This window comes from Gymnoscopelus microlampas (genome assembly GCF_963454915.1).
Source record: "Gymnoscopelus microlampas genome assembly, chromosome: 1".
NCBI classification, from domain to species: Eukaryota; Metazoa; Chordata; class Actinopteri; order Myctophiformes; family Myctophidae; genus Gymnoscopelus; species Gymnoscopelus microlampas.
The window spans coordinates 44,989,439-45,010,666 of record NC_139962.1 but is presented as its reverse complement, the minus strand read 5'-3'; the positions used below and the strand labels follow the sequence as shown (position 1 = coordinate 45,010,666).

Sequence of the window (21,228 nt, the reverse complement as noted above, 5' to 3'; positions counted from 1 at the left end):
ATATGTGTCTTGGGTGATAGTAATAGGATAGCGCTTGACCATGTAAAAATACAGGGGTAAATGCATCCAAGACTCATGGTCGCCACTAGGGGGTCAGGTACAGTAGGGGCGAATGGTGCGGTTGCGGCCTCGTGCCATGGAGGGAATCGATGTATCCATAGATTGTGTGTGTGTGTGTGTGTGTGTGTGTGTGTGTGTGTGTGTGTGTGTGTGTGTGTGTGTGTGTGTGTGTGTGTGTGTGTGTGTGTGTGTGTGTGTGTGTGTGTCTTTAATAAATGTACAAATGTTCACATAATCATATTTCTCAATAGTCAGTCACATACCTAAAATGCAGTATAGTAAACTATGTTATGACATCACATTGCAGACATGTCATTTGCGTGACCTTACATCATAAGTCAATATCGGGCACGACCCCTTTGCACGCATGGTGCATTTCTATGGTGCAGTTGAGGACACTGAAAATGTCAACAGAATGAGACAAATGAAGGATATTTGAATCAGGGGCTGAAAAAAGAAAGGGTTCCTTTGAAAAATATCTCACAAAAAATAGGCCTCCCAGTCGCAAGTGGCCCAGATCGTCGGGAGAGCTGAAGAAGATAATTGTACGCGGAGGAGGGTAGTATCTAGACAGGATTGCCCAGCCCCAGGTGATGATGGTCAGGAGCAGCGAAGACAAGTACATGGAGGCCTCTCTTCAGGAGGAAGAGCGGTGCCCAAGGAAACCACTTAGAAAGAAGGGCTCACAACTCACTTTTTAGTTTAACTTTTTAACCTGAAGAGGACCCGTTGAGGGTTGAAGTGTCGTACTTAATAAAGTTTGGAGCATTACAGAAGTGAGTTGCGAGCCGCTCTTTCTAAACGATTTCACTGTTCTTGCAGTTTGGCTCTGCACCAAGATAGGGGGATGTGCGCTAAACTGTTCTTGAACGCCCGAGGAAACCAAGACATCTGTGCTTTCTTAAGAGAATGGACAGAACATTCCCAAACTGTTAACCACTTAAACCCTATAGATGGTTGACCAGAGTCCCTCAGGGCTTTATACTAGGGACTTTTCTGTTTTCCTTCTACATTAAATATCTTCGCTGAAAATATATAGCCATATATATATATATATATATAGCCATATATATATATATATATATATATATATATATATATATATATATATATATATATATATATATATATATATATATATATATATATATATATATATATATATAGGGGTTAGGGTTAGATGTAGATCAAAAAATATTCAGTGTGGGGTATGAATGCTTTTTGTTTGATGTCCAACAGTTTGTTCCGTATGTAAAGAAGCGCTTCATATTGTCCTATAATTAACCTGCTGTGTGTACTTTGATGTCCAGCAGCTTGGTGTGTATTGTAAACTAATTCTAGAATCATTCTATTGTCTATTAGCAGTGCAGCGTAGGCTAGGCTATGTCACAGCAGAAGAAGGCGCATGATGAGTGCTTAGATGTATTGTGCCTGAGAAAAAGAAAAAAGACGTAGGTATAGTCATTAAAAAGGCCTCGCACTGCTGCATTCAGGCTCACAGGGCCTTGCGTATCTCCCAGATGGCTGCAAAGACGCAATGAGGATGGATTGTGATTAAATCACTGAAACCCCATCGGGAGGGGGGTAGGGAAAGATTGTGACCCCACCGAACACAAGTGTACTGTAAATGCAAATTGCTGACGCCCCAATGGAGTGCCCTTGGTGCGCCAGTAATACGCTTACATGAAGTCCTTATAGGAAGGCGATTGGGTGGATGATTCTTGAGATACGAGGACACACATACACACTCACTCACCCTTTGTAGATAAAAATAAACCAACCAAAAAACGTAAAGAACTGTTTGGCTACGCATTGCCTTCACATACCCTGTATAGGTTGACAATGGCCGCGTTTCCCAAACGCTGCGCACTATCTTCGTTAGTAGCAGCTGTGTGTGCCCAACGTCTCATCTAAATTGGCTTCAGTAGACACCATCTTCGTAGGTTCCGTTTCGTCTGTGCTAAAACTACATTCGTGAGACAGCATGCACGTGAAGAGATCCTGGACGTAGCCTACGTAAAGCCTACGTCAACTACGTAGTGCTATCCTACTATAGTTTAAACACCCTTTGCATACATATATCTATACAGGATTTTGCAAAAATACTAAGATAAAGTCGCACCTTTATCTAACTTACCTTTATATGAATTGGACACTTACATTTTTATAGGTACATTCTGTAATGTATTAAAATGCATTTTTTAAGGTGACATTTCAATCATCTTAAATAAACACTGCGGCCATTGTTCGCCGTTCCAAAACATTCAGAGGATAGAGGGGGCGTCCCCCTGCATGATTGACAGCTTAACGCGTAACGGGCGACGCCTCCCCAAAAAAACAGACATGTATACAACAAACACACTGCGACATGCCGTGTTGATAGCTTGCAGATCTGTTATTTTGGGTAGGGCGAGCGGCTGCAGTGCTTCGTCCTCTATGCATGAACCCGAAGTTTACAAATTGTACTCTCACGGATAATCCGATCATCTAATAAAAATATTAAGCACATGCCAAGTTAACTAAAGGTATATAAATGATGCTGAGCTAAATATGTTTCCTTAATTTCGAAGTTTTATAGTTAAACGTTATGATGAAAGTGCAGTTCCTCTCACAAAGTGACAGCTGTTGCGCTCGGCGAGCGCAACAGCTCGCCATGTTTATGAATGGTTAAAACATCTTTTGAAAATAGCAGATCTACAAGCTCACAACGTGTCACAAGCTTGTAGATGCGCTGTTGCGCTCGCCGAGCGCTCGCCGAGCGCAACAGCTGTCACTTTGTGAGAGGAACTGCACTTTCATCATAACGTTTAACTATAAAACTTCGAAATCAAGGAAACATATTTAGCTCAGCATCATTTATATACCTTTAGTTAACTTGGCATGTGCTTAATATTTTTATTAGATGATCGGATCATCCGTGAGAGTACGATTTGTAAACTTCGGGTTCATGCATAGAGGACGAAGCACTGCAGCCGCTCGCCCTTTTACGCACCGGCCCGGCCCGGCCGTAATATATATATATATATATATATATATATATATATATATATATATATATATATATATATATATATATATATATACATACACATACACACGTGTGTGTGTGCGTGTGTGTGTGTGTGTGTGTGTGTGTGTGTGTGTGTGTGTGTGTGTGTGTCGGTCTTTTCATAGATTTCATTGAACGATGGGTGTTACACGCGGCCCAGGGCGCTCGTTACAAAATGCTTCGTAGGACAGTACTCCCCTCCTACTGTGGGCGGGGAGTATGCTGCGCGCATTCTGTCTCACGAATGTACTTTTACCACAATCGCAGCCAGTTTAGATGGCACGCAGGGGCACAACCACCTGCTACTAATGAGGGTAGAGCGTAGGTTTTGCCAAGTCCCAGCTGTGTAGGAGACGCTTGCGCAAGCTGCGTACGGCCACGCATGACCTGAAATCTACGTGCCTGCTATGGTACTGCGAAGCATGTGACGTCACACGTTAGACCCGTCGTCGGACCTGCGACGATGCTCTACGCACGAGCTCTTTGGGAAACCCGGCCAATGTCAGTTAAAAAGATACAGCCCCCACCCCCCGGCGCTCAGGTGGCGCAGTGGTAAAGTCCCTGCCCACCACCACGGAAGTTGTGGGTTATAATCCATTGTGGTGCATCCGGCTTTTGTCGAGAGTCTACTACACGAACACAATCGGGCCGTGTTCGGGGGAGGGAAGCCAGGCGGGGAGGGGGATATAAGTCATCGCACGTACTCCTACGGTCTGGGGCGGCACCTGTCAGCGGGGAGTGTTGGGCGGGAGGAGTAGGACAAAGGCTCTACGTCCTCCTGGTGGGGGCTCCTCACTGGCAGGTGAGTCAGTAGGACACGACAGCAGTGACAACACAGATATGTGTGTGGGGAGGAATTAATTGGCATAACGACTAAACTGGGGGGTGGCTACTCTAAAGAAAATAAAAAAGAACAAAAAGAAAAAGATACAGCCCATGCACACAGAAAACATTAACTATAATAATTTTACTCATGAAGGCATGGCTATCCAAAACACCATCTAAGCAACTGCATTTTTTAAATATCCATTGTGGTTGAAGAAGTCAGTCCTGTCTCTGTTATGGCCACTAGATGTCAGTATAACACAGCTTATTCACTTGCTAGAGTCTTTTCCTTGCACATACCTGGAAGGCAATGTAGGCGGGGAATAAAACTCTAGACTAGTAGGTAAATTAAGATAGATGACTTCATTCCTGCAGAGCAAACAAGGCCACTGGCACACATTGCCCATTCAAAAACTGTCCTCTGCAAGTGAATTAACTCATTATGACCTACAACAGTGACCTCACCTTGAGGAAGCGGTGACTGACAGCTGCGGCATTGGCTGTGGTCCAATCAGAGGATCCCGTCTTTGCGTACTCAGCTTTATAACCTGTGATTGGTCCGGTGCCAGTGTACACAGGCTTTTCCCACTCGATCACCAGTGAATCATCTCTCACTTCACTGAACCTCAGGTCATAGGCTGGGCCTATAGGACAAAGACATTAATTAGATACAACATTGGTGCACCAACAGTACAGGCCAGTCTCTGTTGTGTTGTGTAGTTATTTAGAGCAGTGGTTCCAAAACAATGGGTCGGGACCCATTGTGGGGTCGCAGGCCCATTTTTATGGGTCCTGAGTAAATATACACCTTTTTTGTTTATGTTTCCTACTACGTGTATTTATTTGGGTCTAGTTTAATCAGGGTTATAGCGACTAGATAAGATTTCTCATAGTCCAGGCCTCACACTGGCGTATAGAAGATAATTACAGTTAATCGAATAGTAACCCCATGGAGACTTGAATTCATGGATATTTTTTAGTTTTTGTTGCATTCCTAAGCCAATAATTTGATGGCCAGCAGACCGGTAGGCAGCGTTTCCGGAAGGAGACACAAAGGAGACTCTTTGTGTCTCCTGCCAGAACCGCTGCCGGTCATCAAATTATTGGCTTAGGAATGTGACAAAAACAAAAAAATCACACCCAGTGTGAAGTGGGCGGTGTGGTCACAGTGGTCATCACAGTGATGGAAGTGATTCACTTAAAAAAAACATAAAAGTGTTTTTTTTAAGTGCATAGTCCTATTTATAGGGCTATGCACATGTGTCATGTGTTTCTAGCCAATCACAGTCCTGAATAGAGTCATGGTGGCCAATCACGGTGCAGGGTTAGGGGGGTACACTGGTGGCCAATCACAGCGCAGGGTTGGGGGGGTGTAATTGGGTCGATGTCCAAACCTCACATATAGGGGCGGTTGCACCGCCCAAAAATATCCATGAATTCAACCATTGGGTGACTAATTGATAGAAAAAAAGTCATTTTGTGGGTGAACTATCCCTTTAAGGTCAGTCAGTCAGTAGAAAACTATAGTTACTAACCAGGTTCTGGCATGTTCCAGGCATCACAGGTGAGGTCAGCTGAATGTTTAGAAGCTACTCCCAGACCAGCCAGATTAGCAGCGTATACATGGAACTGGTAGACTGCTCCTAGTGTCAACTTCTCCACCTGTCAATCATAGCATTACTATCATTAATCAATCATCTATAACTGTCAGACAGCCACTTGCAATAGGTTTCAAATCGATATGTCACTGTTGTGCCCAATGCATGCTCAAGTAGGATGATGATGATTTAGTTATATATCATGAATTTGTAAATATTGAAAACGTGTTCAATATTTTTGTGTGGTTGTTTTTTTGCGCTGTTGTTTGTCCAGTTGTTTGAGTGTTGAATGTTTAATGGACCACAGTGGAAACATGCCTTAGGCTTTTTTGTGTCATCCATTTGGTGTGTTTTTAAGTGTCTGTACTGTACCTTATAAATCGTCAATAAAATATTCAATTAATTATTATTGTTATAATTTTTTCAGCAGTTTGAGCAATTCCCCCATATGTACTGCAGTCCCTGTCACTACTAACCCCCACTGTTGGCAACCATATGCATCCTCTGATACCTTCCAACAGTTTCCTTTGCAACTCACGTACAACTCATGCAGAGTTTCTTCCTCAGTTCCCCTCCCAGCTGAAAAAGCACCCTGAACAGTCTACTGCCACCAGAGTTTCATAGTTATGTCTAGTAGTTGTGAAGTAATTACTTGATTATCCTGCTTAAATTTCCTGTATTATATTTGTATTTTAATTTATTGAGTGGAATTATTGAGCTTTGAATTAATGATGTTCATTGCTTATGAACAATGACCTATTCATTTGCATTTCAGTAATTGGTCATCTATTATCCTGTTATTGTCGTAATTTGATGGAACATGAGTTGATATATTGTTTCTCTTATTTCTCATCATAACCACTATGCATCACTATGTTTATTTATACCTTATACACTCTTTCTACAACTGGTGGGATGTGGACCTCCCTCCACACGGTCGTTCCTGCGCGTCTCTTGTCTACGTAATACTCTTTGATCTTTGACCCTCCATCACGAAGAGGCTTCTTCCAGTTCAGAACCATGGAATTGCCGTCGCAGCTCAGCAGTGCAATGTCATACGGTGCAGAGGGGGGAGCTAAGAGCAGAAATATGTAAAATAAGAATGTTTGAAACCACAGAAGAAGAAGAAGAATCACAGCAACAAAAATAATCACTATACTTATAACAATACTGACTGAGGGCAGCCTTGACAGACAGTGGTGAAGACTCCTGGGATTCATCACTGAGACCGATCTCATTAATGGCTTGGACACGGAACACGTAGGTCTCTCCTGTGGTAAGACCACTAACCACAAACCTAAGAAGAAGACAAAAAGAAAGAAGAAGAAGAGAGAAAAAGACATACTGTAAAGGTCTTTACACACCAGGCGCATGACAAATAAACCATATGAAAATCGCCACTGAGTATTTCGCATTAAAAACTATTCACATAGTTGTCCTGTGTATTCATCACAGAAATGTTAACCCCTATAAGCCACGACACAACCTCCGATCTCAGGCATCAATTAGACTTGGCATTTCTGGTTCAACTAAATCTTTGGACTGTGGGAGGAAACTGAGACTTGAGCATGCAGAGTAAAACAAGGAACATGTCAACTCTACCCATCTCTGCCCTGGACATAACCCAACTGTGCAAACCACGGTGCCACTGTGCAGTTCTGCTCTCATCCTGTACATTAGAGGTCATTATAAAACACATTTATGACCCATTTTGGAACAGTGGGTCATAAACAGTGAATTAGTAGACATTAGTAGACATTTTTTGACTAGTTTAGACATACTTGTTATCGGGCCGTGGCTTGTGGTTGGCTGCGGTCCAGCAGTCCTTGGCTCCCTTCAAACACTGGTCAATGTAGTAGCCAATCAGGGCGTTGGGGTCCTTCGGAGGAGCCCACGCGATGAGAACAGAGGTGTCTGTTTCCCTGGTAGCAACCACCTGTCCTGGAGCTGATGGGACACCTGAAAAAAACAAGACACCATTAATAGACAATGAATAATAAATAATAACAACAATGTCCCTCTTACAGTCAACAACATCCAGCGGCAAAAGAAAATAATAAACATACTAAACATATTACATATACTGTACAGTAGTAATGGACAGAAATAAGTGTGAGTGTCATTTGGTTATCTCCTACTATGTTTTCACTAAAGGAGCCAAGGCTAGGATGCCTTCCTATTATATTGTTGGCAGGTATTTTACTATTTAAAGAGCAACATTACCAGTTTAACGCTGGCATCCCTATTTTGGGCATGTCATTATACGTGGATGTTTCCACAAATGGGCCAAAATCTTTCCAAAAAACAAGCCATTGATATGCCGGCTCGATAGAGTTTGCACTCAGTTAAAAACAGGCCTTCCTGACGGCTGACACTTCGAATCAGCGACGAGAAGTGACCTTTTCAATCAAAGCTTTGTGGAGGATCAATCAAACGAGTAAACAGAGGAGAGTTTATTTTGCCATGATTATGGACTCTCCACAGTATTATTGCAACACACTCCTTTGTCGCTTGGGACGCTAGGGTTCAAGTGGTTAACAATGTCAGGGTATCATTTTTGTTTGCTCTGAAGATGGTCTTCTGATTAAAAGCTTGGCGTTAGCATCTAGACCTACTGTAAAGTGAGCAGAAAGGAATTTCTTTACAACGATTTAAGGTTGTTGCAACAACTTGCTCACTGGTTTCATAGTGTGCCTAAGTACCTGGATTGAATTACTGTTCATACAAACTGATCCATACAACAACAAAAAGACCTTTAATTTGCAGAGTCGTAATGGTTGCAGATGGTTCTGATGCTTCACTGGTTCCGTACATGTTGGCAGATAGAATTCTGAACTGGTAGTCTGAACCCTCTTGCAGGTCAAACACAGCATAACGAGGGGAGCGAATAGGGACCTGTGTGTTGACACGCTGCCATGATCCCCCTTTGACCATTAACTATGAAGAGACATAGAAATAAATACAAGACAAAGAGACATAGACAGAGAGAGACTGTTAGTTTAACAGTTTAACACACAAAAAGGAAATATTACAAAATCTTTATATAAAATGTACATCCTCCAGTGGTACAATATATTGTACACTACATGGTGAATCATTCCAATTCCAGTGGCAGTAGTCTGCTTAATGTTAATCCTGATTTAGGATTTAAAATATCATTGGCCCATGAGATGATATTCTCTATAATCCCTGGTGAATTATTTTGCAGGTCAAACACAGCGTAACAAGGGGATCTGACACTGCCACAGATGAGAGTCAAATCACTAATGATCACTACAAAAATGCAAGTTATTGTTTTAATCATAATACAGTACTTCTGTAGAATGCTACACAGTTGCTGGTAGCGAAGCACTACTGAAACTGAGCCTAAGGCTATGTTCACAATAGCCACCGTTTATGAAGAAAAAACGCTGTCTATAGCGCCTTTTCTGCTGAAAATGTAAAAGGGGGGAGGGGGCAGGGGCGCTATCGACTGAAACAGACTTCAATATAACTTTATGGTCCATGGAACGTACCGAATATTGAAAACAATGTTTACTAGTAGGTGTAGATGTGGAATTACTCAAGATTGAGCAACTGTATGGCATATTTATCACCTAAAATGTATAGATATTTTATAGACAAGCTGCCAGAGATTAGCAATGAGGTTTCTGTGTTTCCTCTCCTGCCTCTAAGCTCTGCTGCTGGGCATGGCTGCTGCCTTAAGTCACCTGGAACTCACGCTGCTGGACCACAACTCACTTTTTAATTGCGATATATTAATAGGCCTGCTTTCATGAAAATACAACTCCACGATTAATAAAGCGAATAGGATGTAATTATATTAGGTAATAATAGGTTTAATACACTGTTGTTAGGCGGAAAGGCAGAAAAAGAGGAGGTAGTCTGGTGTGGGTGCCTCAGTAGCCGATAGTGGGGAATATTAGTGAGACCATCAGCTCGGATGAGCAGCTCTGCATGTGTGTACAGCTGTGATTGGACAGCTGATAAAAAGCGGTCCACATCATAAAACTTCTACTTTTCAAAGCGCTCTATTCGACCAGAAAAGGTGTTCTGATAAGCCCCTTCTAAAAGTGGCCGCTATGCGGTTGCATTTTGCTCATTTATCATGAGGGTTTCATGGCAAAAGCGGTGCCTGTTTTTAAAACAGAGCAGCAGGAAGCTATAGTAGTAGCAGTGGAATAAGGCCTCTCATCTTTAAATGTAGTTTCTTAAGGTTTTCTAGGATCTTTGCAAGTTTTTCTTACCTTTTCGATGAGGTACCACATTGGGGCCTTGCCACAATAGTCTGGGCCTTTCCATTTCAGAACAACATAGGTTCTGTCTATTTCTGAGATAACGATTCCGGATGAAGAACCAGGGGGCTTGCCCGCAGCTACAAACACACACACACACACACACACACACACACACACACACACACACACACACACACACACACACACACACACACACACACACACACACACACACACACACACACACACACACACACACACACACACACACACACAAACTTAGATTGTTTCTTCACATTGCATAACAAAGGTTTTTCAACATGAATGTTGAAAGCAATCAAACAAAAAGAAAGGCAATTCAAGGTAATTCATGTTTTATTACTGCTGTAATTAAATGATTAAAACATCCCCACATAATGGCCGCGTTTCCCAAACGAATTTGAGCTCCTGCGTAGCCTAGAAGCTGCGTAGGAGCCTCCACGCAGCTGCGCAGTAGCAACCCCGCTGCGCACTATCTTCGTTAGTAGCAGCTGTGTGTGCCCAACGTCTCATCTAAATTGGCTTCAGGAGACACCATCGTCGTAGGTTCCGTTACGTCTGTGCTAAAACTACATTCGTGAGACAGCATGCACGTAAAGGACTCCTGGACGAAGCCTACGTAAAGCCTACGTCAACTACGTAGTGCTGTCCTACTATAGTTTAAACACCCTTTGCATACATATATATATATATATATACAGATTTTTGTATATATACAAAGATAAAGTCTGACCTTTATCTAAATTACCTTTATATGTATTGGACACTTACTACATTTGTTTAGGTACATTCTGTAATGAATTAAAATGCATTTTAAGGTGACATTTCAATGATCTTAAATGAACACGGCGGCCATTGTTGGCCGCCGTTCAAAACATTTCAGAGGATAGAGGGGGCGTCCCCCTGCATGATTGACAGCTTTTAGCACCAATGGGGGGAATTTACTTTAGGAAAGTTTAGGAATATATCTATATCTATCTCTATATCTATATCTATATCTATATCAGATATAGATATAGATATAGATATATATATATATATAGAAAGACATAGATACAGATATAGATATAGAGATAGATATAGATATATAACTGCTGCGCTGGTTCTATGTGTAGCCCCCACAGTCAAATTAGGCAGAAGTCGCGTGCAATAGACCTGACTAACGTTTTTGGGCAAAAATATTAAAAAAAAAAGAAAAAAAAAATGAAAAATCTTTTTTTCTTTTTTTTTTCCTTCACAGCACCAGGAGATATAATTTTACGAAGATTTAGACTCCAATCCACTTCCTGGTTAACTTATGACTTCAAAAGCCTGTATCTCGGCTCCTGTGTACTTTTTGTTTTTACGATGTATTTTCGACTATTTTCAACTGGCTGCAACTATGGAACGGATTACCGAATGTTTTTAATCTTTTTCCCCGGATTGTACGAGACCTCTATGTGTGTAATGAGGGTATCACCGTGAGGACGGTGATCACTGAAAATGTTTTGTGACTACTTGAAAAAGGTTCAAAAATGGTTAAAATTCCAGGCACTGGAGGTACCCTGTTTTGAAAAACCCCTGGCACTCAATGTGTCAGTACGTTCAACCTCTTGTTATTTTCATTCGCTACAAGCCATCTCACTCACGCCCTCATACCCACAGTGCAACTCTGGCGGTTCATTTAAGCAGCCTCTGTTCTCTGTTCAGTGTACGTGCTTCGCTGTCTAAGCTGGTTGTACAGCTGTTTGTTATAGTTAGTGTTAAATGGTTACATATAAATATAACCTATAATTTATAGTTTTATTTAGTTAACTTACTCTGCATACTCATCAATAAGAATAGACATAACCATCTAATTATATGGAAATACAGTCATACATGTACAGTAGTTGTGTACTTATGTATAGTTTATACAGTGAATGTATTTACTGTGTACAGTATATCGTTCATTCCTACTGTACCTTCCAGTTCATCATGGTAAGACACCACATCCAGCTTTCCTCCCAGTTTTATGGCTGCAGAAAGAGAAAAACGTTATCTCCAATGAAGTTTTTAAAACATTTAAAGAGCATGCATCCTACCTACATACAGGTACTATTGAAACACCAAAAAGAATAAAGTCTGCACACTGGGGTTATGCTTAAGCTTAAAAAACGTATTTTGGTTCCTTTACACCATTGGACGTGACGTTTCGAGCCTACCGGCTCTTCATCAGTCTTCATCAGTCTGATGAAGAGCTCTCTTACCTTGCAAGATAACCCAGTGAAGGTCTCTGGACTGAAATGTTGTGTTTCCCATTTTTTTCTAATACATTATATCTACCAAAACCTACAAAAGACATCTGTCCTCTGCCACTAGAAGTGTCAAACCCGTTGCATTTCCGGTCCAACTGATTGGGACGTTTGCTTTCTCACATGCAATGCCTCCAGGTAATGTCTAGATAAATTCCGAGTTGCAGTGGAAGTGGAAGCAGCTCAGGGCTCATAGGCTTTGGAACAATTTGCCTGTGGATATCAGGCTACCAAACTCTTATATTTTACTATTATTTTCATTTTACTATTATTATAAATACATATCTCATTATATTGTTAACATGTCATTACCATTTTACACTATTTTGTGCATTGTGTACTATTTTGTGTACTATTCTTTTGCTCAGATCTATTTTCTTATCACATTATATTGCTTGTTTTATTCTACTGTTTAGGTAAAATGCTTTGTAATAATGTTTTATAAAGGTGTTATACACTTTATTGTTGTTGTTGTTATTATTATCATTATCATTATCATTATCATTATCATTATTAATATACCATGGAGCCTCTCAAACTCTGTGGGGTCCATTGCAGCGATAGGCTCAGAAATGCGGGACGGCTTGCTGATTCCTTTAGCGTTGATGGCTCTGACTCTGAAGTAGAAGGAGTGTCCCTCAAACAGGCCAGTCACTGGGTATTTACAGATCTTAATGGGGTGGTCGTTGCACTGGGTCCAGTTCTCTGTCCCAACCTCACACCTGTAAAACAGAGGGAGAAAGGGCGATGGAAGAGGAGAGGGGAGGAGTGGAAAGGAGAGGAGAGTAGAGGAGGACAGGACAGGAGACGAGACGAGATGAGACGAGACATAGAATTATTAGGGGGTAAATAAAAAGACCACATCGAGTCTCAATACCCAGTTCAATCGATCTTACTTGTCCACAAAGTATCCCACGATAGGACCCTCTGTTGTGGTGTTAGGAGGCTTCCAGGAGACAATGACATAATCCCTGTTGGCATCATGGATCTTGAGGTCCATAGGAGCAGGTGGGGCAAGAGGAACTGGAGGAGGAGTATCTATACACACAAACACACGTTTTTAGGAAGACACTGAAAATCACTAGAGCTACAGTACTGCTATTTGTATTACTATTACCTATATTATTTTAACATATTTTTTACTTATTATTACATATTATTTCGATTACTTCTCCATTATTACAATATTACAATTAATAATAATAATAATAATAATAATAATAGCAAAAACACAATGTGTATAAAATATAAAGTAGAGAAATAAAAAATGGAATCAAACTAAAAATGTTTAATAGTGAATGAAATATGAATGAATTCACACATGTGAAGATGCGAAATCTCTTTCCATTTCAGCTACACAAAAGGTTTCTCCCTGTTTTACAAGCCACTGACGATATGAGCTGGCTAACCATTGTTGAGCTCCCCCCATGAATGAGGCTAATAGAATTGTAGTCTCTGACAGACTGCTGGCTCACCACACCAAGAGGAGTTCCAGCTATCTAGCTCCAGCAGCTATTTATTTAGTTTGCAGAGATCAGTGTTAATGTCATTGTGGATTAACATGTTTCCCAGGCTTTCTCACACTCAGCCAGTCACTGGAGTCAGGTAATGATTATGAATGACGTATAAGTTGTTAGAATCTAAAACGGCCTGTGAGTTGCGAGAGCAGAAAGAGGCAGCAGAGAAAATTGACTAAACATAAATGGAGATATTTTCATCATAAAAATGAATACGTGCTTAATAGATACTATGATGACTAAAAGCTATGTGACCTTTAACCCATTTAGACCGGGAACCGCTATATGTAACTATACCTTTCAATTCAGGAACCCCTTTTGTGGTGGTTGTTGCTATGTACAGTATATAGCAACATTTAAATATATATATATATATATATTAATAGTTTTTCAGAAAACTTCAGTCAGGATTTAAAAGACGTTTTTAGAATCGGCCTCAGGTCTAAATGGGTTAAGACATCTAAAAACACCATTGCAATAGACAAAGCGAGAAGAAATAAAATCATCTGTGATGATTTTGGTACATTTAAAATTCTAAATTGATCTGATCCTGGAGATATTGTGAGAAGATAAAAACATGGCTGAATGAGTTTATCCCGCCCATCATCAAATCCATTACCTGCAACAGACACAAAAGCGCTGTGCTCTGCTATGCCCCCTCTGGTAACCATACGTAGTGTGTACAGGCCTTCGTCTTCTTTGGCAAGCTGAGGAATACTCAAGGTTGTGCATCCTCGGCCAATGTGAATCTTCACCCATTTAGAATCAGACAGAAGGGTGCCTGGGGATAAAACACAGATGAACAGGGATTAAATAAATGACTCCTAGCAAGGAGTTTTACAGGTTTCACTGTAAAATGAATGGTTTGACTATAAAACTAAACAGCGTCATCCTTTTCTTTAATGATGTTTCGGGATGTCCGCTAATGCCGCATACCCCTGTAAGGTAATGTTAAGTGTCACGTCTTATCATAATTAATGTTAAGACAATTACCATCTCTATACCACTGAGCTTCAGGCTGCAGGTTAGCCAGGTTGGGCTGGAGAGTCATGGTAGCGGCCAGAGAAGTAGAATCTCCCTCAAAGGCGAACACAGCTTCAAACTTTGTCACAAAGGTGATGTTGATCTTAGTGAACTGGACGCTGGTAGGCATGGCAGCTGAAATAATGTGAATGATGGACAGGCGAGACAAAGAGACAGGAAGGGGGATAGAGGAAGAGAAAGGGGTTTAATGAGTTTAATGAGACCTTAAACATAAGCAGAGAAGAGAAAAAGAGAACAGAAGGATGGTCTGCTTCAGTAAATGTGTAGCTAGTCAAAGGATACATTGGTGATATTGTGAAATGTCTTGATATTGACAATATTCAAATGGCAACCATATTGCTCTTATGTGGTACTCGGGGGTGGGAAACCCCACCCGAACTGCGTGATGTAAACGTAAAATGGCATGTGAATATGGGCAATTGAGGGATTTTACCAGTGAAAGGCAGCCATGCATAAGAACAGGACTCTTCCTCCTCCCTGAACCCTGCAGATCAGGAACAAAAGTAAATAATTATCATCTTTTTCATAGCGTCATTATCATCATCATCAACGACAAAAATTATCATCATCATTCATCATAGCATAACAGTCACAATTATACATTGTATAGCCCATCTACAAGCTCACAACATGTCGGGTTGTGAGCCTATACAGTAGATTGGCTAAAAGATTTGGTGTAGAGGGAAAAAGGGAGGGGGCCAAGTATAGACTCCTGGGGGACCCCGGCTAATGAAGTATACAGGGTTTAAGTGGTTGAAAGCATAAATGCATGCTTGTTGTGGTTAGATAGACTGGCAAATAGGCTTACTCTTGACAATAACGGAGGCCTGGCAAGAAGCCTGTCCATGGAGGTTTGAGGCCGTTGCGACGTACTGGGCTGTGTCATCAGTTGTACACCTTAAAAAACAAAGCAAGTTTGAACAGAAATGTCAAGAATGTCTAGTAAAAATGGCACATTACTGTTCTCATCTTGACAAGTTTCAAAAGCAACTTCCAGAGGTTATTGTAGATGAAAAAATGTACCCATGAACTTGAGTCAAAAACATCTATTCCTTTGTATCAAGCTCCCAAATACGGCATTGGTGGTCTCTGCACTAGCATGGCTAATGCTAGATCATAATCTGTGTTAGCATGGCAAGACTAATATGCCAAATGTGACTAACGACATGCTAGCCCTGGGCTTTCCTCTCTATTCACTTTCAGTTTATACTATTTAAGACAACGTTAACGTTCACATTTTGAAAACCATGATAAGGTAAAAATATCCAACCTAAAAAGAAATGGCTGTATTTGCAGAATGTATCTAATGTACCATACCCCTGAAAATTAACAGCTATACAACTTATCTTATTTAGCTTATAGCATATTTAAAATTTCAGTGACATGGAAAGACTGGATATAGGTATTTAGATAGATGATGTGCAGATGGTCAGTATTTCCTTCAGACATAGGATAGGGCTTTGCAAGTGTGATCAAATAAATGATATAGAATGTAGATACTGTAGCATACAGAATGGAAGAATGTAAAAATACCATTGGTCATACTTGTTGGCAGCAGTCTGTTTATGTTTATGACAGAAAGAGTCTGCATTCCTCTTACTCATGACATTAACATGATGTTCAGGTTTTCGGTACCCATCATTGGCCTGGTTATTGCACAGGCGAAATAGGCTCTATCTCCCTCTCCCTCTCTCCCTCTCCCCCTCTCTCTCTCTGGTGTGACATCACACACAACAGAAAGGAGCCACTAGAGAATCTTTGACCGTGACGATCTTGATTACAGTCTTAATTTTCCACATAAAACACTGAGATGTGATTTACTAGCTTTACTGTACTGGATGTGAGCATGTGTGTGTGTGTGTGTGTGTGTGTGTGTGTGTGTGTGTGTGTGTGTGTGTGTGTGTGTGTGTGTGTGTGTGTGTGTGTGTGTGTGTGTGTGTGTGTGTGTGTGTGTGTGTGTGTGTGTGTGTGTGTGTGTGTGTGTGTGTGTGTGTGTGTGTGTGTGTGTGTGTGTGTGTGTGTGTGTGTGTGTGTACTTAAGTGCATTTAAGAGGCTGATGGCAGGACGGGTCGGAGGATACATGAGTATCATATAACACTGATCTCAGCGCTTGAACAGCTGAGCTTCCTGAGACTCAAGCAAGGACAGAGAATGTCGTTGGCCCCTCTGGGAAAGACATTCCAACCAGAGTCAGCTGAGCCCATTACGCTCGAAGAACTTAAGTCTTAATACTGTGAATAACAGTCTTCTTTGTCCTTATAAACATGATCAGAGTGCTATGGCAGTACATTTGGCATAGAATGAGACCAGTCGCACTCGCTATCAAATGCAAAGTAAAGTTTCGTTTTTAGCTCCACTAGTGGCTGGGCTGTAAGGGTGGCTATGTCCGTCCTGCAATCTAACACTTTATCCCAAACAAGATACCTCAAAAACTACAATCTGGAATTTGGATTACCATGCGGTTTGCTGTGTTGCTAAGGATGAACCCTATTGATTTTGGGGACACCCTGGTCTTTTTCTTTAATTTGTACTTGCACAAAAGATACCTCAAAATTAAATTGCTATTATACTTACTGGGTGCATTCATGCTCCCTGCATGAAGGAGACTACCTCAGGCCAAAATGACAATTTTACACAAAAGATATAGTATCTCATACAGACAATACTGATTTTGATAACCCCATGGCCTCTAGCAGCACCCTTCAGACAACATTTTCGGTAGGCTATATTAAGTCTTATTCCTACATGGGGCGGCAGTGGCTCAGGGGTAGAGTGGCCGGGTAGTGTGAACTGGAAAACCGCAAGGTTCCCAGTTCGATCCCGGGCTGGGGGGCTCCCCTAGAGTTAGTGTCGAAGTGTCCTTGAGCAAGACGCTGAACCCCTAATTGCTCCCGATGAGCAGGTTGGTGCCTTGCATGGTTTCCTCCGCCATCGGTGTATGAATGTGTGTGTGAATGGGTTAATGGCACAATCAATGTAAAGCGCTTCGGATAGAAGCGCTATATAAATGCACCATTTACCATTTACAGTATATTGTCACTTTTGGGGAGAAAACTTGCATCTCCATATTTCATATTTTTATGAAAGAAAAATAGCCAATCCACAAGCTCACATGTCTTGATATGATGCCTATTGCCTATAATGACGTGCCCAAAATAGGGCACCTAGACAGCAGGTTGAAAGTGGTTAAGTCTGGCTGGAGACAAAATAATAACTACACTACATTGGATCCATTCTATTCATAGACAACTATATTTACTATGAGAAGTGATTAAAACGTAAAGCATTTGGACCTGGGCATAAACCTACCTGGGGATCTCCAGGGAATGCATTCCACCACAGCCCTCAACAAGGTATTTTCCAGAGGATGAGTCCAGCAGGATACCATCTTTGTACCTAAAGGCATGGAAACATCATCAACAATTTTATAAATGCATTACAATATGCACCGACAAGAAGTCTAGGATGATTAAAAAGGAAAACCACATTAACATGAAAGGACTCAGTAGAGTACAGGCCTCCACCAAGACAAATATGTTCTGAACATATTTTGACAAACATTCACAAAAAATCCAATCATGTGGATATTGGGAGCCACAAGGCGTGGCTCCAGTTTGGATCTGGGAATTCATGTGGCCAGCCTGTGTTGTCAGTCGTCTTTGACATAACTATCTACTGTATGACTTACAGTATGAAATTTGGCCGAATCCCATTGACCTACATTACAGCTAGTAGTTTTTGTCAACGTTATAAAGCTATTGCATGCTTTGGAAAATCGGCTGTAATGAAAGGTTTACAACATTTGTAGTTATTAGGCAAACAAAAAGCAAAAATTCAATATATGATCCTTTAACCTCCTTGACAGAGGTACCAACAATAACATCAACATTATTATCGTTATTATTAATTAAAGTGACAATTACACAACACAATTACTCTTTGTCACAAAGAGTAGAGAGGAGAGGAGGGCTATAATGTCTTTGCGAATCTTATGGCCCATTTCTTAAATAATCAATAATAATAATTTTGTTCCCACTCATTTGGCACTGTACATTTGCTCATGTGAAAATTGTCCTCTTCATGAACCCAACTATCAGGAGCAGTGGACCCTATTAATACAGTACCGGGGGAAGCAGTTAAGGGGTTAAGTGTCTTGCTCAGGGACACTTCGAGACAGCGACTGGGCAGCCTGGGGGCCGGCCATATGCCATAATAACAGCATGAGTTTGTCGTACGACGGAGTCTTGTGCCAGAAATAGCCGATCTACAACCTCACAACGTGTCACAACAAATCCCATCACTACATGTTGTGAGCTTGCAGATCTGCTGGCTCGCAAAGTATGAATCAACAAACAATTCCCTCTGCAGTGACAAAAAAGGCTGACTGGAGAATTTTAAAATGCAGTGAGGAATGTATAGGTTTTACTGCATTTACTGTAGTATATTAACATTGCGGTTATTTGTACTCACCATCTAACAAGTGGCATGGGGAAGCCCTCAACTGTACAGAAGATTTTGACCGGAGCATTCTCAAACACAGTGTGGGATCGGAGTCTGACCAGGAACTTTGGGCCCCTGATCATTGTCTCCTCACGTATATACTTCTCCACCATCTTCTTCCTCACCTATTGTTAATAACAAAATGAGGAACATGAAAACTGCAAATGTAAACTGAATAAAATGAAAAATGAAAATAATCATCTGACATAATGCTCATCATCTAAACATCAACTTTTCAATAATCTTCTTCCTAACAAAAAAAAATTGTAATGGCTTTTCTTTTTATCAACCGATATCAGTCACTTCATCTGACAGCATTTATCTGATAATTCTGCGAAATGATTGTGCAATTAGGATACTGTAATGGGAATGCTCATTTAGAATTATGCAACTGTAGCATGGTCAATGCAAATGTTAAAGGAACTGTCAGTAATGGCTGAATGACAAAGAAAGGGAAAGTGAAAGAGAAGGAAAGTCTTACCACCACCTGGCTGCGTTTTTCTTGTTGGAACTGGTAATCGTCCTGCACCACTCCAAAGCTGTAGACAAACAGTCAGTCAGTTTATCTGACATATTCACAACAGCAATCTAGGCCCTGAACATCAACTGGGAGGTAGCAATAAATATTATAAAAACTATTCAAACATATTCATCACTTAATGAGTACACGGTAAAATCCTCCTTTTTGTTAACTTTTTTGGCCAATTTTCTCCCTTTTTTTCTCCTACTTTAGTCTTATGCCAATTCCCGATATCCCCACACACTGATCACTGCTGACCCTTACTGGTTGGTCTTCGGACTGAATGTCCTAGGGAAAGATCCTCAGTGTTACGGATCCATTTGGTAACATTAGTACACCCTCTGAGTTACAAATGGATACATTTACTGTGTACCATTTGAGGCTATATCTACAGTACAGTAAGTTGTGTTACTTATCACAGCATGTGTTATAACACATCATGTGTCTAGCACCAACCGTATAAGAAGTTATGTCTCTAAATACAAATGTGTCCAAATCGGCTTTCAAAACAATACAGCCTTTCCCATGCTATTGAATAGGTGAAAGACACATGCTTACATTTAGAGGGGCGCTCTCCTTGCCTGCAAGTATATTTGATAAGCAAATAGTCTCAACTTGGATTGTAATGCCATGAGGTGTAAATCCAGTTGACAAGACCTTTCCAGCTTACAAAGTAATACATTCTGGGTGTATGCCATCATATTCTGCCTGCCAGTTCATTTCACAGATCAAAGCTGCATTGGGGCTTAGATGTCTTTTGGACAACTGCAGTTCACAGTCCTTCAACAGACTGAGTTCCTGGCAGGTTGAACACAGTATGTCACTATTGAATGACAACTCTATCAGTTGCATCTACGCAAGGACAGGGGGTAGACACTGTCAGTTACAAACAGTGTGAAATACTTAAACACCCAATTGCATATGGGTTCTCTGTATTTAGGCAGCCATTAATAGATCTGGGGAAACTCAAACAAATCACAAAGTCCTCATTACTAGTTATTTCCACTCTGTATACGATGTGGGAAGAGATTAATTTATACCTTCAGAACATCTACAAAGTAGTATAATCTCATCTGTTCTCATTCTGAGAATAAAGCACCTCCCAGTCATTATTCAGTGCCAATTACAAAGATGACTCTGACACTTTAAAACTGGACCATTGCTGTTCAGAAGAAACGTAAGACTCAAAACATGTGACGTGACACTATGTTAGAAGAAATCAGCTGGCCACATCAAATGTTTGAGCAAAAGCCTTCTATGGTAGCAAAGATGAAACTTGCACAATCTTTAGCTTAGCTAAACAATGAGAGGGAAGCAAATCATTAAGAATCAGTAGAAACAGATAAAACACAACAAGGACACATGTTACACCTCTTCCTCAAAACACACAAACACTATCTTCACACCAACACAGTTGAAAGAAAGACATAATGGTGGCACAGTGAGCTATAAAAGGGTGCCATCATGCTACAACAATCAGCACAACACATTGATTGAAGAATCATCAAAATATCATTAAAGTGAAAATCCACATGAAATACAAATTGTTATAGTATTCCTGTCG

At 40.8% G+C, this 21,228-nt stretch overlaps 1 protein-coding gene across 1 annotated transcript in view; it reads right to left on the bottom strand.

The window, feature by feature from the left end:
* Window positions 1-21,228, bottom strand: part of myom2b (myomesin 2b) — a 51,131-nt gene that overhangs the window by 24,537 nt on the left and 5,366 nt on the right. The window contains exons 3-19 of the mRNA XM_084066800.1: window positions 19,626-19,683; window positions 19,115-19,269; window positions 17,954-18,040; window positions 15,452-15,540; window positions 15,077-15,127; window positions 14,593-14,757; window positions 14,219-14,380; window positions 12,979-13,120; window positions 12,605-12,804; window positions 11,753-11,806; window positions 9,780-9,907; window positions 8,286-8,469; window positions 7,314-7,491; window positions 6,708-6,829; window positions 6,420-6,607; window positions 5,470-5,596; window positions 4,400-4,578 (exon numbers count right to left, since the gene is read on the bottom strand). Of these exons, the coding sequence (XP_083922926.1) occupies window positions 4,400-4,578; window positions 5,470-5,596; window positions 6,420-6,607; window positions 6,708-6,829; window positions 7,314-7,491; window positions 8,286-8,469; window positions 9,780-9,907; window positions 11,753-11,806; window positions 12,605-12,804; window positions 12,979-13,120; window positions 14,219-14,380; window positions 14,593-14,757; window positions 15,077-15,127; window positions 15,452-15,540; window positions 17,954-18,040; window positions 19,115-19,269; window positions 19,626-19,683 (2,269 nt within the window). The remainder of the gene's footprint in view (window positions 1-4,399; window positions 4,579-5,469; window positions 5,597-6,419; window positions 6,608-6,707; window positions 6,830-7,313; window positions 7,492-8,285; window positions 8,470-9,779; window positions 9,908-11,752; window positions 11,807-12,604; window positions 12,805-12,978; window positions 13,121-14,218; window positions 14,381-14,592; window positions 14,758-15,076; window positions 15,128-15,451; window positions 15,541-17,953; window positions 18,041-19,114; window positions 19,270-19,625; window positions 19,684-21,228) is intronic.